The sequence below is a fragment of the Megascapheus bottae genome, chromosome 1 (assembly GCF_031878675.1).
Source record: "Megascapheus bottae isolate mThoBot1 chromosome 1, mThoBot2.hap1, whole genome shotgun sequence".
Taxonomy (NCBI): Eukaryota; Metazoa; Chordata; class Mammalia; order Rodentia; family Geomyidae; genus Megascapheus; species Megascapheus bottae.
This window is the reverse complement of record NC_143509.1, coordinates 79,989,902-80,005,216: the sequence shown is the minus strand read 5'-3', so window position 1 is coordinate 80,005,216 and position 15,315 is coordinate 79,989,902. Positions and strand designations below refer to the sequence as shown.

The 15,315-nt window shown below is 33.4% G+C and overlaps 1 protein-coding gene across 2 annotated transcripts in view; it reads left to right on the top strand.

Moving 5' to 3' along the window:
* The window catches only part of Cadm2 (cell adhesion molecule 2), an 866,220-nt gene that overhangs the window by 751,704 nt on the left and 99,201 nt on the right, over positions 1 to 15,315 (top strand). For both annotated transcript variants that reach the window (XM_090347865.1, XM_090347874.1), the window contains exons 4-5: positions 84 to 236; positions 3,609 to 3,746. In XM_090347865.1, the coding sequence (XP_090203991.1) occupies positions 84 to 236; positions 3,609 to 3,746 (291 nt within the window). The remainder of the gene's footprint in view (positions 1 to 83; positions 237 to 3,608; positions 3,747 to 15,315) is intronic.

The window sequence follows — 15,315 nt, the reverse complement described above, 5'->3', positions numbered from 1 at the left end:
TATATGAATGTCTCTATACAATATATGTATTATCTCTAATATATGAATTATCTCCACTAATATTCACTTTCAATTTTTTTTAGCTTTAAGAGACAATCGGATCGAGCTGGTTCGTGCTTCCTGGCATGAGTTGAGCATCAGTGTCAGTGATGTCTCTCTCTCTGATGAAGGACAGTACACCTGTTCCTTATTCACAATGCCTGTCAAAACTTCCAAGGCTTATCTCACTGTTCTGGGTAAGTGCATTGGACTAATGCCAATAGAAATTCCAGAGACTTGCATACTGTTACAACAAAGTGATTCAACGAAAAAATGTATTTTGAAAATCATTGATTCAGTTCAAATGATTTTCTATTATTGTATAACAAAAGACATTAAAAATAATTTAGTTGCTTTCTCATTTTCAAAATAGACCAAAAGAAATACATAGAGTTCTGTGACAACCAGAAAGTACAGAGTTATTTTCTTTTTTATTCATCATTGCCTGCCAATTTTATTAATTTCTAATTAATGTCCATAGCATCATCTGGATATAGGATGTATTATGGTTCCTTTATGTAATGACACGCTCATGAACATAATGAATTCAACTTGTGTCGATATTATGCCTCTTCTTTTTTATTAGTCACTTGATAGAGACCCTCTCTAGTAACCCGTAGCTTTCAAACATGACTCCTTTATATGCTTTAGTACTTTAAATGACTGTGACATTTCTATTTCCTTTCCTTTTTAAAATTCATTCATTCCTGAATGAAGTACATAATGTCACTTGTGCATGCAGCTTGTAGCATCTTTGTGCTTTATTTTTTAAGTATCAAACTATTTTCCCAAAGGTTAAAGAGACACGCAAAAAAGCAATACATTTGTAGAGATTCTGAGGAAATAAAGTTGTAGCTCAAATCTCCATGATTCTATAGATATCAGTGCCCCAATCAGTGAAAATTGCTGTAGTTCATTGAAACACACCTGTTTACTGTACAAGTTAGAGAAACTTGAAGATAGATTCCACCCCCACCCCCAAGTCTTCCTCATATTTTAGATAGATAAAGGCACAATGTTGAATTCAAAAGGAGGCATACACACCTTTTTTGGGTTGGAAATACTAAGGTTAATCTAGATAGCAAAATGGTTTTGTGGATAAGATATAAAATATATTTCACTGTGCATATTGCTGGAACAATTTTATCTAAAAAATCTTCTCTAGTTTGCCATTGAAAATAAATATAGCCAACAACATGCAGTATTTCAAGCTAACAATTGCTGTTTTATTCACTAGAAAACCATCTTCAGAAGTAAAAAGAAAAATGATTGTTGAATCCTATTTATTAATTGGTACTTTGATGTGAATTTCTTTAAGTAAAGGCAAAGACCAAAAGCACAATAGCTTCTTACCAATTGTAAGATTACATTTTTAGTTGCTCATTTTGTTTTTTTCAGATAGTTTTATTGTAATTAATAGAGGGTTACATTATATTCACCAGATAGAAGGTACATTACTTCACATACTTTGATACCCCATGTCTTGGTCCCCATTTCCCTCCCCCCACCCTCAACTTTCATCTTGTTTTCTCCCCTTCCCTATCCGATTTCAAATAACCAAATACACATATATACAATATATCAGATAACAAGGTGAAATGCTGTAACAATATGAGATAACCAAGGGACAAAAAAAAGATGAGAGATAACATCTCTCATTTTGTTTTAATTTGTAGGTTTCATATTTAAACTTTCCAACATTTGTTCATTAGTCTTCTCAAAACTTAATTTAAAATAGTTCAATGTACTAGTTCAGCCACTCTGGAAAGCAGTGTGGAGGTTTCTTAAATAACTGAAAATTGACCTTCCCTATGATCCTGCCATACCACTTCTGGGCATCTATCCTGAACAGCATAACCCAGGATATGATAAAGACACCTGCTCAGCTATGTTTATCTCTGCACTATTCACAATAGTCAGGTGATGGAAACAATCCAGATGCCCTACTGCAGATGAATGGATACAGAAAATGTGATATATATAAATATATATATGTATATATACAATGAAATTCTACATAGCCAACAGACAAGATAAAATAATGGCAGTTAGCAGGGAAATGGATGAATCTAGAGCGAGTCATGTTGAGTGAAACAAGTCAAGACCAAAAGAACAAAAGGCACATGGTATCCTTAATATGTGGCTATAGATCCATACCCAATGCTATGTACATGGTATTGGAAATATAAACATAACTACATAGACATAAAAACCTACGACTTTATAGACATAATGTTTTATTTCATAAATTAATATGTATCTATGATATACAAACCCTTAGCCTAATTTTGATTATGTTCTAAAACCTCAGTGTCAGTCATTGTATATAGAGGTTCCCTTCTTGAACACTTGTTTGTTAAATACGTCATTTGCAATATGATGGAAAAATCAATCTTAATAATTTTTTAATAAAAAATAGTTCAATGTACTATAATAAGAAGGCTTTAGTATATCTTTATTATTGAATGATTTTGTAAGAAATTTTAATGCATATATACCCTACAGCACTGGATTATGTATAACTGAGCAAGCATGTATAACTTCAAATTTTAAATCACTCACATGCTAAATATAAATGGGTATGTTGATAAGGGCTAGAAAAAAGCCATAATATTAAAATAATATATAATGTGCTTCTCCAAACTGCAATTGCCTTTCTTATATAAATGTCATTAAGACACATCTGCTTTAAAGGAATCAGATAAACAATCAGTAGAGTCACAAGTATTGATTTATCTCTTATTCAAAACTCTTTTCTTAAGCAGAGTACATGGAACATAAATATTTTTAAAGATATTAAAAAACCATTTCAGGGGCTGGGAGTTTGGCCTAGTGGTAGAGTACTTGCCTAGCATGCACAAAGACCCGGGTTCAATTGCTCAGTACCACATTCATAGGGAAAAAAAAGCCAAAAGTGGTGCTGTGGCTCAAGTGGCAGAGCTTTAGCCTTGGAAAAGCCCAAGGACAGTGCTCAGTCCCAGAGCTCAAGACCAGGGACTGGCAAAAAAAAAAAAAAAAAAGCATTTCAGAATCAAAAAAGGAAGGAAGATGTTTGGTAAGTTAGGTTATAATTTGCGAAAAAAAGAAGTAAAGCTTTTTTAAAAATTCTTTCTCTAATGCATTTTACTTTCTTAAATACCTATGCTGCAAATTTTACGATGTATTGAGTGTCTGTGTTTTAGAACTGCAAAAAAATATTTTTTTGAGGGGACAGGAATTTGGCCTAGTGATAAAGTGCTTGCCTAGAAGACCTGAGTTAGATTCCTTAGTACCACATACACAGAAAAAAGCCTGAAATGTTGTTATGGCTCAAGTAGTAGAGCACTAGTGTTGAGGAACGCCCCAGGACAGTGCTTAGGCCCTGAGTTCAAGTCACAGGACTGGTAATTTTTTTTGTAAAGTGTTATAATTCAATTCAAAAACCTCACTGAAGTACATGCATTCAAATCTATATATACACATACATACATACATACATACATACATACATACATACATACATGTATACAATATTTAATTTTGTCATAAGGGGGATTGATACTCACTTTCCTTATTGGCTTAAACTTCAGGTGTTCCTGAGAAGCCTCAAATTAGTGGATTTTCTTCACCCGTTATGGAGGGAGACTTGATGCAGTTGACTTGCAAAACATCTGGCAGTAAGCCCGCAGCTGATATAAGATGGTTCAAAAATGACAAAGAAATTAAAGGTAAGGCATGGAAAATATATCTTTTGCACCTATTTCAAAGTATATTGTTTATAAAATAAAAGTAATTCAAAATAAATTTATTTAAAAGTTACAAAATTACCACATACCACATAGGCATGTTGTAAGAATGAGTTTGTATATGAAAAACACATATCCCTCCCTATCAGCATCTGTTTTCATTAGATTTTTTGATAATGGCCATTCTAACTGGGGTGAGGTGGAATCTCCAGGTAGTTTTGATTTGTGTTTCTTTCATGGCCAGATAGGTTGAATATTTCTTCATATGTCTATTCATCATTCTTATTTTTTTTTCAGAGAAGTTTCATTTCAAGTCTTTAGTCCACTTATTAAATGGCATGGTATTTCTTTAAGGATTTGTCTTAGGGATTTATTTTTTTCATATATTTTATTGTAATTAATAGAAGGGTTACATGATATTTGCCAGATAAATGGTGCATTAATTCCCATACATTGATACCCTTTCACATGTCTTGGTCCCCATTTCTCTCCCACTCACCCCCACCCCTCATCTTGTTTTCCCCCCTTCCCTATCCAATTTCAAATAACCAAATATAAATATATCTGATATATCAGGAAACAGTGAGATACTGTAACAATATGCGATAACCGAGGGACAGCAAAAGAAATGAGAGATAACATAGTACCTTAAGAACAACAATCATTCATTATATGGCTTATGTTTATATATCCTAGAGATCCTTTCATTTAGCGTCATACTATGGTCTTTTGTTTTGCTCTATTGCAAATCTCTGCTAGGAGAACCCAAGGTTTCTACTGATTATGACAAATGAGGGAAACGATTGAGCCTAAGTTCCTTTGAGTCTGGCTTACTTCGCTTAATACGATCTTTTCTAAGTCTTTCCATTTCCTAACAAATGGGGCAATATCATTCTTTCTGACAGCAGCATAGAATTCCATGATGTACAAATACCATATCTTGTTGATCCACTCATCAACTGAGGGACATCTAGGTTGGTTCCATATCTTTGCTATGGTAAATAGTGCTGCAATGAACATTGTTGTGCTAGTGGGTTTAGTATGTCCTTGTTTGTGGATAATTGGGTAAATGCCAAGTAGTGGAATTGCTGGGTCATAGGAGAGCTCTATGTTTAGTCTTTTGAGGAAAGCTATACTGCTTTCCATAGTGGTTGAACAACAGTGTAGTAGTGATCCCTTCTGGCCACATCGCCTCCAGCATCTCTTGTTATTCGTTTTGTTGATCCCGGCCATTCTAACTGGAGTGAGGTGGAATCTTAGAGTTGTTTTGATTTGCATTTCTTTTATGACCAGAGATATTGAGCATTTCTTCATGTGTCTATAGGCCATTTTTGTTTCTTCTTCAGAGAAGACTCTCCTTAAGTCTTTGGCCCATCTTTTAATGGTATGGTTATTACTTTGGAGATTAGTTTTGGAGTGATTCAATTTTTTGAGCTGTTGATATATTTTAGATATGAGGCCTTTGTCTGTTGTATAGTTGGTGAAGATCTCCTCCCACTCTGTAGGCTTCCTAATTAGTTTACTAGCTATGTCCTTTGCCATACAAAAGCTCTGCAGTTTAATGCAGTCCCACTTATCCAGCCTTTCTCTGATTTGTTGTGATTCTTGGTCCTTATTAAGAAAGTTTCAACCTGTGCCAAGGAGGCCTAGTGTATCTCCTATTCCTTCTTGTAAAGTTTTCAGTGTGTCGGCTTTTACCTTGAGATCTTTGATCCACTTGGAGTTAATTCTAGTGCAGGGTCACAAAGAAGGATCCAACTTTAGTTTTCTGCAGGTGCTTAACCAGTTCTGTCAGCACCACTTGTTGAAGAGGCTGTCTTTCTTCCATTCTATTTTTTTGGCTCCCTTGTCAAAGATTTATATTTTTGAGCTCTAAATATGTTTTAGCTATGAAGCCCTTGTCTGCTATATGGTTAGTGAATATCTTCTCCCAGTACATGCGTGCTTTGCTTATTTTGCTACGTATATTCTTTTCCATGTTGAAGTTCTGCTGTGTAATGCAGTTCCATTTATTCAACCTTTCTTTGATTTATTGTGTTTCTATATCTATACTGAGAAAGTTTCCATGCATGCAGAGCTTTTGTAGTAAGAAAATATATGTGTGAAGTGGTTATTATATAGTATGATTCTTTTATTAACCTTGTAACATCTGTTTTAGTTGCATTGTTATGTATGTTTTATAAATAATATAAGTGTATAATATGTAAAATATTTGGATTTATAATATATATGTAATATATACATATTATATAAATTATATGTAAATATCTAAGTGCAATTTCCTTTTAGCTGAGTGAAAAATCAAATCATGTATTATTAGTATAATTATTATTCTATCCATGTTGATTATTTTAGCTTGTATCTCCAATGACTTATATCAGATTATATAATTGTTAGTGAAGATATAAAATTAGAGCAAATCAAATCATATAAACCATGGAGAAACTTTTGAGTTATAACCCACATGAATTATTTTGCTTATTTTCCAGTTTTATTTATTTTTATTTTTTAATAAGATCTTTTTTAAACTGTGACTTGAACTCAGGGCCTCAGTATTGTCCCTTAGCTTTTTGTTGTTGTTGATCATGGGAGTTGAACTCTGGGCCTCAGTATTGTCCCTTAGCTTTTTGTTGTTGTTGGTCATGGGACTTGAACTCTGGGCCTGAGCATTGTCCCTAAACTCTTCAGCTCAAGGCTATCTTCCTACCATTTGAACTACAGCACCATTTCCCAGTTTTTTTTAATTTATTCTTCTCTACATTCAGTTTAAAAAAATTAGATCTTGTTGGGTGAGGTGGCTCAGCCTGTAATCCTAGCTACTCAGGAGGCTGAGATCTGAGGATCGTGGTTCAAAGCAAGCCCATGGTGGCTAGACACAAGCTAGTCATTTTGTTATGTTAAATTAAACTTTTGGATTAAATCTTGTGTTTTTGCAGGATTCAGTTATAACCTTTTGGATTTGACTTGTATAGTTATCGACTCTGAACATGATCTGTTCTGGTCACTTTTCTCCTGAAATCCTTCTAATAGAAAGACCTAAATTTAGGATGAATTTAAATTGTACTTTGCATTTTCTATATGGAAAATTCTTACCCATTACATAAGTCATTTTCTCTCTCTCTCTCTCTCTCTCTCTAACTCTCTCTCTAACTCTCTCTCTCTCTCTCTCTCTCTCTCTCTCTCTCTCTCTCTCTCTCTCTCTCTCTATCTCATAGCACTATTGTTTGAACTAGGGCATTTTGCTTAACAGGCTAACACTGTACTATGTGAGCTATGCCTACAGCCCTGCATTGTACTGATCCTTTGGGAGATGTAATCTTATATCCTTTTCTGCTTGATTGAATTCATAGGAGAATCTTCATATCTCAGTATTCTGTGAAGCTACAATTGCAAGTATAAGCCATCAGTGGCCAGCTAGAATGCAATTATGCTGGCTGCAATAAACTCTTTTGTTACATATAGTAATAGATACAAATAGATATATATGTATCCCTTCCTTACCTTTCATATAATCATTATTTCTCTATTCATTAGAATTTTGTGTTCCAGAAGCTTTTCCTCTCTTGTTTCCTCAGGGTCATACTATGGTCATAACCAGTAGGAAATTATATATTTTAGTAAGTGTTGATTATTTTCATGATTATTTCAACTTCATGATAAACCAGTGATGTGTTCAAACTTTAATAGCAGAACTTTATTTTAAACACATATGGCCTCTTCTTTAACATCAAGCATATTTGACATATATGCATGAGTATATTGATACATAAAATACTGCATACAAAAGTTGTTTATATGTACAAATGTGAGAAGGTTAATTTTGAAATGCATTACTTCAATGATCTGAATTAAAACCAGACCAAACATTGATACCAACACATTCTGAATCACCATATGGTTCAGTCTGTATTCAGAGCTGTAAAATTTCTCTTGTTTATACTCTGAAATGTAAAGCCTATTATTGAGCATATATTAGCCCTACAATTTTATTAGTCTATAGATCTTTTTTCTTTGTTTGTAACTCTTTAGTGTGTTTACACAGTTTGTCTTCCCAACCAGATGGTGAACTTCCGGAGTGCTATAAACTTTATTTTTTATACAAGTCTGTGTAAATGAGATATGAGTAGCTGTCTCTACACACTAGAGCTCACTATGGTTGCTGTTCTCTGGTATACGAAATGAAATCTCGAGATTGTCTATTCTCTAACATCAGTGACATTCATCTGTACCTTGTACTGTCTTTTCCTTTCAGGGATCTGCATTTGATTCTCTTTTCATCGCACTGTTTGTACTAACATTTTTTTTTAATTTTTTTGCCAGTCCTGGGCTTGGGCTCAGGGCCTGAGCTTTGTCCGTGGGTTTTTTTAAAGCTCTTCCACTTGAGCCTCAGCACCACTTCTGACTTTTTTCTATGTATGTGTTACTGAGCAATCGAACTCGGGTCTTCGTGCATGCTAGGCAAGCACTCTACCACTATGCCAAAGTCCCAGCCCAAATAACATTTTTTTAATATACGATACAACTATGACAAAAAGCAAAGGAGAAAATGAAACTCATCAAATGCTCTAACATTTAATTCAAACAAGTTGTGATAAATTTGTGAGAAGTAATGAACCTACTATCTGGTGAATGTAACTCTTACCCCTCTATATATTACCTCAACAATAAAAAATAAAATAAAATCTTAAAGAAACATGTTATGAAGACAAAATCATTACCTAGGTCCATTTTAATAATTTCATTGTGCTATTTTAAAGGAAATATTACATTTTGCTTTATGTCTGAAAAAAAATTTTGTGATAAAACGCCTCACATTTCATACTATATGACTGAAGGTCCAAAAGAAGAAACCAAAAAATTTATCTGAAGATGTTAAGATGCCTTTGTAATTATTAAGCAGGTTTTTATGATATTTTTCTATAAATGAGAGAATATATGCAAAATTTATCATTCTCCATCAATATCTACTAAGAAAATTTTATGTTTAAGTTTTATGTTAATATTAACAGTTATGGTCTTTTTCTGACCCAAGATTTTCTAGTTGAGTATATGAGAGGGAAAGAGATCTCACATATTTTTAATAATTTATTTGTGTAAGTAATGCTAATACTCTTATTTTAGGAACATACCAGCACAGAAAGAATAAAATTAGGAATAATAGTCTTCAATAATATAGATATAATTCCTCCATCTATATCTGATCTCTAGTCTTTTTGTCTACTAAATGAAGATTTAGTATTTGCCTCAAATTGCTTTAATCATGATACTAGATGGGCCATTATATGAAAATTGTCATGAACAAGAAGTAACTAAGCATGTGTTATACATTATATAGATGTCAATAGCCTTACTATGTTTATTAAGTCATGACTTATGCGTTATAACAATATCTAAATTACTATCACAAATATCAAAATACACAAACCACCATCAAAATAGCCATGACTGAGAGGCAGATATCATCATGTCTACCGTGAAGACATAGATGATGACTACTTTTATGTTGTTCAAAAGAAGGGAGCCAGGCGTTGGTGGCTCATGCTTATCATCAGTTACTCAAGGAAGCCAAGAGATTGGCCTGGGAAGCCAGCCCTGGTAGGAAAAATCTGTAAGACTCTTATCTTCAATTGACAACAGCAAAAAGGAGGGAAGGAAGGAAGGAAGGAAGGAAGCAAGGAAGGAAGGAAGGAAGGAGAAAGGAGAAAGTAAGAGAAAGAAAGAAAGAAAGAAAGAAAGAAAGAAAGAAAGAAAGAAAGAAAGAAAGAAAGAAAGAAGGAAAGAGAGAGAGAGAAAGAAAGAAAGAAAGAAAGAAAGAAAGAAAGAAAGAAAGAAAGAAAGAAAGGAGGAAGGAAGGAAGGAAGGAAGGAAGGAAGGAAGGAAGGAAGGAAGGAAAGAAGAAAGGAAGGAAGGAAGGAAGGAAAGGAAGGAAGGAAGAAACGAAGAAAGGAAAGAAAGAAAGAAAGAAAGAAAGAAAGAAAGAAAGAAAGAAAGAAAGAAAGAAAGAAATACAGACAGACAGGCTGTGGCTTAAACCTGTACAGTGTTAGAATTAAGCAGGAAAAAATCAAGGACAGCACCCAGGACCCCCAACTGACAAAAGAAGAAAATGAAAAGCAGGGGAGGAGGACGAGGAAGAAGAGGAGGAGAAGGGTGTGGGAACACTTATTATTCTTGATAAGGATGAAAACCTCAATAGTTCACTCATAAATCTATGTACTTACTAAGCTTGTGCATTCCATAAAAGAAAAAGGGTCTTAAAGAGTCGAGTTTATCTCATGATCTGGGATGAGACATCTAAAGAAAGATTAACTGTACTCTGTATGAAATGAAAACCATACAAATGAAACAAGTATGGAACCAAACTGAATTCATATTGGAGATCTTTCATTTCAAATTAAAGGTTTGGGAATGTATTTGGTAGGCAGTGTTGAGATTCCATTTTCTATGTGCTTTAAATAGTAGAATAGAATTGTAATTTCATCTAACTCTAACTCTGGGTTTCCTCTCTCCCAGAGCTGACTCAGACATCCCTTTGAAGCCTCTGGGCAGCTCAGCTTCCCAAACCACAGGTGTTTCTCTGAAGCTTTTAATCTTCTGGGTAGCCAGGAAGTCTGCATGTCTGCCATTGAGTGGAAAAGGGAATGTGCATAGCCTTTCAAGTATTTCTGCTCTACGAAAACCAACAGTGAAATGATCTATTTGAGGATGTCTTAGAATCTTGAGAGATTTCCAACTAAATTTTACTTGAGTGTATTAGACAAAATTCTATAACCCTCAGTAACCTATGCCCCTCTATAAATCTCCCCTCTTAATTGCAGGAGAAAATTTTGCCTTTATGAAACATTATTAAAGGGTCATGAAAATGTAATTGTAGATTCTTTCTAGTTCATTAAGGGGAAAGGTCAAAAGTGGGTCTGGCATAACAAAGCAATGACAAAGGCATTCTTTGCTTGGCCTGTAAGAGGACAAATAGCCTGAAATATTTCTGAAGTCCATGTTTGGGGTGAAGAATTGTAGATATCTCTATAACTAAACACAGTTGCCATTAGTACAGTTTGCCTCATAGAAACATTTGGTAACAACCAGTGAACTCAAGAGGGCCATAAATTCCAAATGGCAACTACAGCTCTTGCCAACAATTTCATTTATCCCTTAACACTAAATGGAGGACCAAACTAATGCTTTCCTGAGTCTTTAACTCACAGATAGCACAAGATAATAAATATATTTCCTGCATATTAGGAGTGTTGCCTAGTGGTAGGTAGAATGCTTGCCTAGCATGAAGCCCTGGGTTCAATTCCTCCATACTATATACACAGAAAAGGCTCATGTAGGCCATATAGTATGAAGCTAATTGGAAGGACCTCCAGGATATTGAAACAAAAGCCATATAATGAATGATTGTTGTCCTTAATGTACTATGTTATCTCTCATCTCCTTTGCTGTCCCTTGGGTATCTCATATTGTTACAGTATCTCACTTTGTTATCTGATATATTGAATTTATTTGTATTTGGTTATTTGAAATTTGATAGGGAAGGGGGAAAACCAAGACTGGGGGTGGGTGGGTGGTGGAGGGGGAGGGTAATGGGTACCAAGACATGTGAAAGGGTATCAATGTATGTGAATTAATGCACCTTCTTTCTGGCAAATATCATTTAACCCTTTTATTAATTACAATAAAAAATATATAAAAAAAAAGAAAGAAAAAGCCTTATGTGGTGTTGTGGCTCAAATGGTAGAGCATTAGCCTTGAGAAAGCTCAAGGACAATGCCCTGACCCTGAGTTCTAGCCCCATAACTGACAAAAATAAATGAATAAGTCCTACTTTTTAATGATTTTCTTTAAACATAGAGATCACTAGATACATAAGTCACCTTGGGCGGGGAGGGGGTTGTTGCACCATGTAGGTGTGAGTGTTTGATGTGGGCAGTGAGTAAATTAATCTTTGGACTTTCCTTCCTGAGCCGTCTTCAAGTTTGAGCCAATCCTCAAGTTTGTTGTTACCCCATAGACCCATCATTCACCCCGGTCAAAGCACTAAGCACTGTTACAGCGAATGGCTCATGTGCCAAGATTATTTTCCTTCCTCAATGCACCAGTTAGTACTTACATTGCTGAACACAAGAGGGAGTACCAGATATGTCTACTTTTTCTTCTGTGCAACCCTCTCTTCTGTTTGTTAAGTGTCCTGAAAGGCAATAAGTAAGACCTTAGATGATTTTTCTGTCTCAACTCAGAGCCCACCTAGTTCAACAGGGTTCCAGTCTATGAACTGCATCCCGAAAGTCTTTCCAAACAAGAAAGTAGTGGCATTTGTTTTCAGTTATCACTCAGTGTTCATTCACTTATTGTCCACTGTTTCAAAAATCTCTCATTTTCAGATTATGTTCCTCTGGTATTGTTACTTCTGTCTAGGTTGGAAACAAATGCCCTTTTTAAAATGAATAGGAATTATTACAAGGACTTTTGGGTTTAATTGCTTGTTTTTTTAGTATAGTAGTATGGATTATAATGTTATAAAGACTTGATAATTGTATAATATTTAGAAGAATATAAAAGAATTAGAATGTAAACTCTTCTCCCTTTTGATACATTACTGAGTATAAAAATACATATTAGATACTCATTTACATAGAGAAATGCAAGGCTCTTATAGGATCATACACACTTGGAAAAATGTGAAGGGATATTTCAATATATATATAATGATGTAAGTAATCATTTTATAACTGGTCTTCATTTAGTGTTAATAATCAGTCAATTTTTAATAAAATAAGTTTATAAAATATGTTTAAATTCTTGTTTTTAATTATACGAAGAGTTCCCCTCAATTCTATAGGACTCATCATCCTATTACCACAAATAGCAATACTAATACCACAAATAGATTATACTAACATAAATCTGAATATTTTAATTATCATTTTCTGATGAAGCATCTTGAAACTTTTCAGGTTACTCGCACAAGGCCTTTTGTGAACTCTTCTGTTCCTTAGAAAGGTGGTGCTAATATTACTAACTTTAACTTTCTCATGGAAATGTGCTTATAACTTTTGTGAGATTTGAGGAGCAGTTACTGATCCCAACATCTCTGGCTAATAAACTTTTTTTTACACAATGGACATTTTTAAATATGTTAAAGGCCATATCCCTAAAATGATTCTTTACATCAACTCATTGAGAGACATTTTGTTCAAATAGCTTTTCATAGTGTTATTAAAATAGCATCTTTGTATCACTGTACCCATGTGTTATTGAATACTTTCTTTCATTTTCATTCATTATTGGAAATGAGAGAAATAACATTATTGACCTAATAAAAGTGTAACAATGTACTTAATATTAACATAACAGTATGAACCTGAAAGTTCTATTTAGCAGAAAAAGTATATTTATGTCTACTAATTTACATACTAGTTTTAAAGTACTCATTACATAAAAGTATTGTTTTCTAAGTGACCATTTTTAATTTTATTCAAATAATTGGGAAAATAAGCAATCTGTATCCTTCATAGGCTTATGGAAACATATTTCAAACAATAAATTTAAGGTGTCATGTACAATTTAATTCCATTAATTTACAGAACTACTAAGTTATCATCAAAAATTTCCTGCTTTTATCATCCCACAGGCTAGCTCATAACCATTATCACTAGTTTTCTACTTGTAATCAATTGCATTGCCTTCAGTCTATCGACAATTATTCTAATTTCTTATTGTAAAATTAGTTTATATTAGAAATATGGAGGTATTACATTTTTACAACTCCACGTATGTTCACATTGCATTTCAATCAATTTTATCCCTTCTATTACTCTCCTTACCTGCTATAACATACACACATATGTACGTGTATTTACACATAATTTATAAAAACAAAGAAGATATGGTACTTTTCTGCAACAAGCATAACATAAACATAGGTTGTATATTGTAGCATATATAGGCACTTTATTTTCACTGCCAAATTATATACCATGACATCTATAATCAATATGCTATGTATCATTAAATGCTTTAATATCTCATGTTATTTTTCATTTACCATTTCTTTTATATACTCACATGCCATATGATGTAATTGCCTGAGTGATATTCTTATACATGCTTCCAGACATACACATTGTAACTCTTCCCAGACTCTTCGTCTGATTTTTAAAATCCTAAACTAATATGATATAAAATGTTACCTTCTCTCACTCTTTATGTTGTTATCACACATATTACAACTATTGGTAAAAACAACAGGACATTATTATTTATTATTACATTAGATAATGGCATGTTTTTGAGTCTGAGATTCACAAAGGATAACAAATACAAAGAGTTTCCTAGATACATTGTATCATGCACCATTTTTAGTTATTTTATTTTCTGTTCGGATTCCACTCTCATGGTTGTCATTTTCTTCTTCCTGAAAGATATCATTTCAGTGTGTTATAAATTCTATGGGACATTTAAGATCAATTATTGATGATTGATAATTAGGTCAGTAAGGAGAGGGAAACCCATCCTTTTAAAAGTATTTTGTTGATTACATAGGTACCTTCACTAATTATTTTGGTTTTGCTTTTGTCCTGAATAGCTTCCTTTAATATATGGAAACTACTAATAACCAGTTCTGTCATATTACGTTTTGGAAATAAATATTTCACCTTCACTTTTGTAAAAAAAAATACCAATCTAGTTTTTTGTTTGACATTTTTATCCTTCATTTAGAACTTGGTATATATTATGTAACTACTTTCTTTGTTTCCATTCCATTTGTTTAAGTGGAAAAATGAATTGGTAGTCTCAGGGAGTTCCTTTCTTGCATGCAGTTTTACCTTGCTTACCCAACTTTTTGCTTTCTTTTGTTTCTCAACTTACTATGATGCATCTGGCTACACATAACTTTGTAGTTGCCTACATTGAGTCTTCTGAGCTTGTTGAAGGTCTAAGTTAGTGTTAAGAAAAGAGAACCCAGGAGAAGCATCCTATTTTTTTTTCTACTCCTTTGTCTCCTGTCTTTTAGTTCTTTAATCTGACACTTTATCTAAAATATATATTCATGTGGTATTGGATATGTGTTCGGTTCTACATTTTTCTTCATTTCTTTGTCTCTCTTTCCTTAATATAACATAATCTGGAATTATTAGTTGTTACAAAGTAATAAGCAAAACTATGAGTAATTGAGGAAATGACAAATTGTCTTCTGAAATATAAACAAAATTAAACTTCCCTCGTGCTGCTGGAAGCTAATGAAATATACATAGATGTATTTTTCTTAGTACCTTTTTTTAACCTATGAAAATCATTTGAAAGTTATTTGAAGGAATGATAATTAAGGAGTAGATCTGATATTATTGGTAAACTACTGCTCACTTAAATATTTTGAAAATATCTACAGAAATGTATTTAAGTAATAATGTAGACATTTATCTCCTTTAAGCCATAGGATGTTACTTTCTTAATGAAAGTTTTACATGTAGAACCTGACATTTGGGATTTGCACAAAATTCCACAAATAAATCACAGATTAATTAAAGTAGAATGCTATTAAAAATGA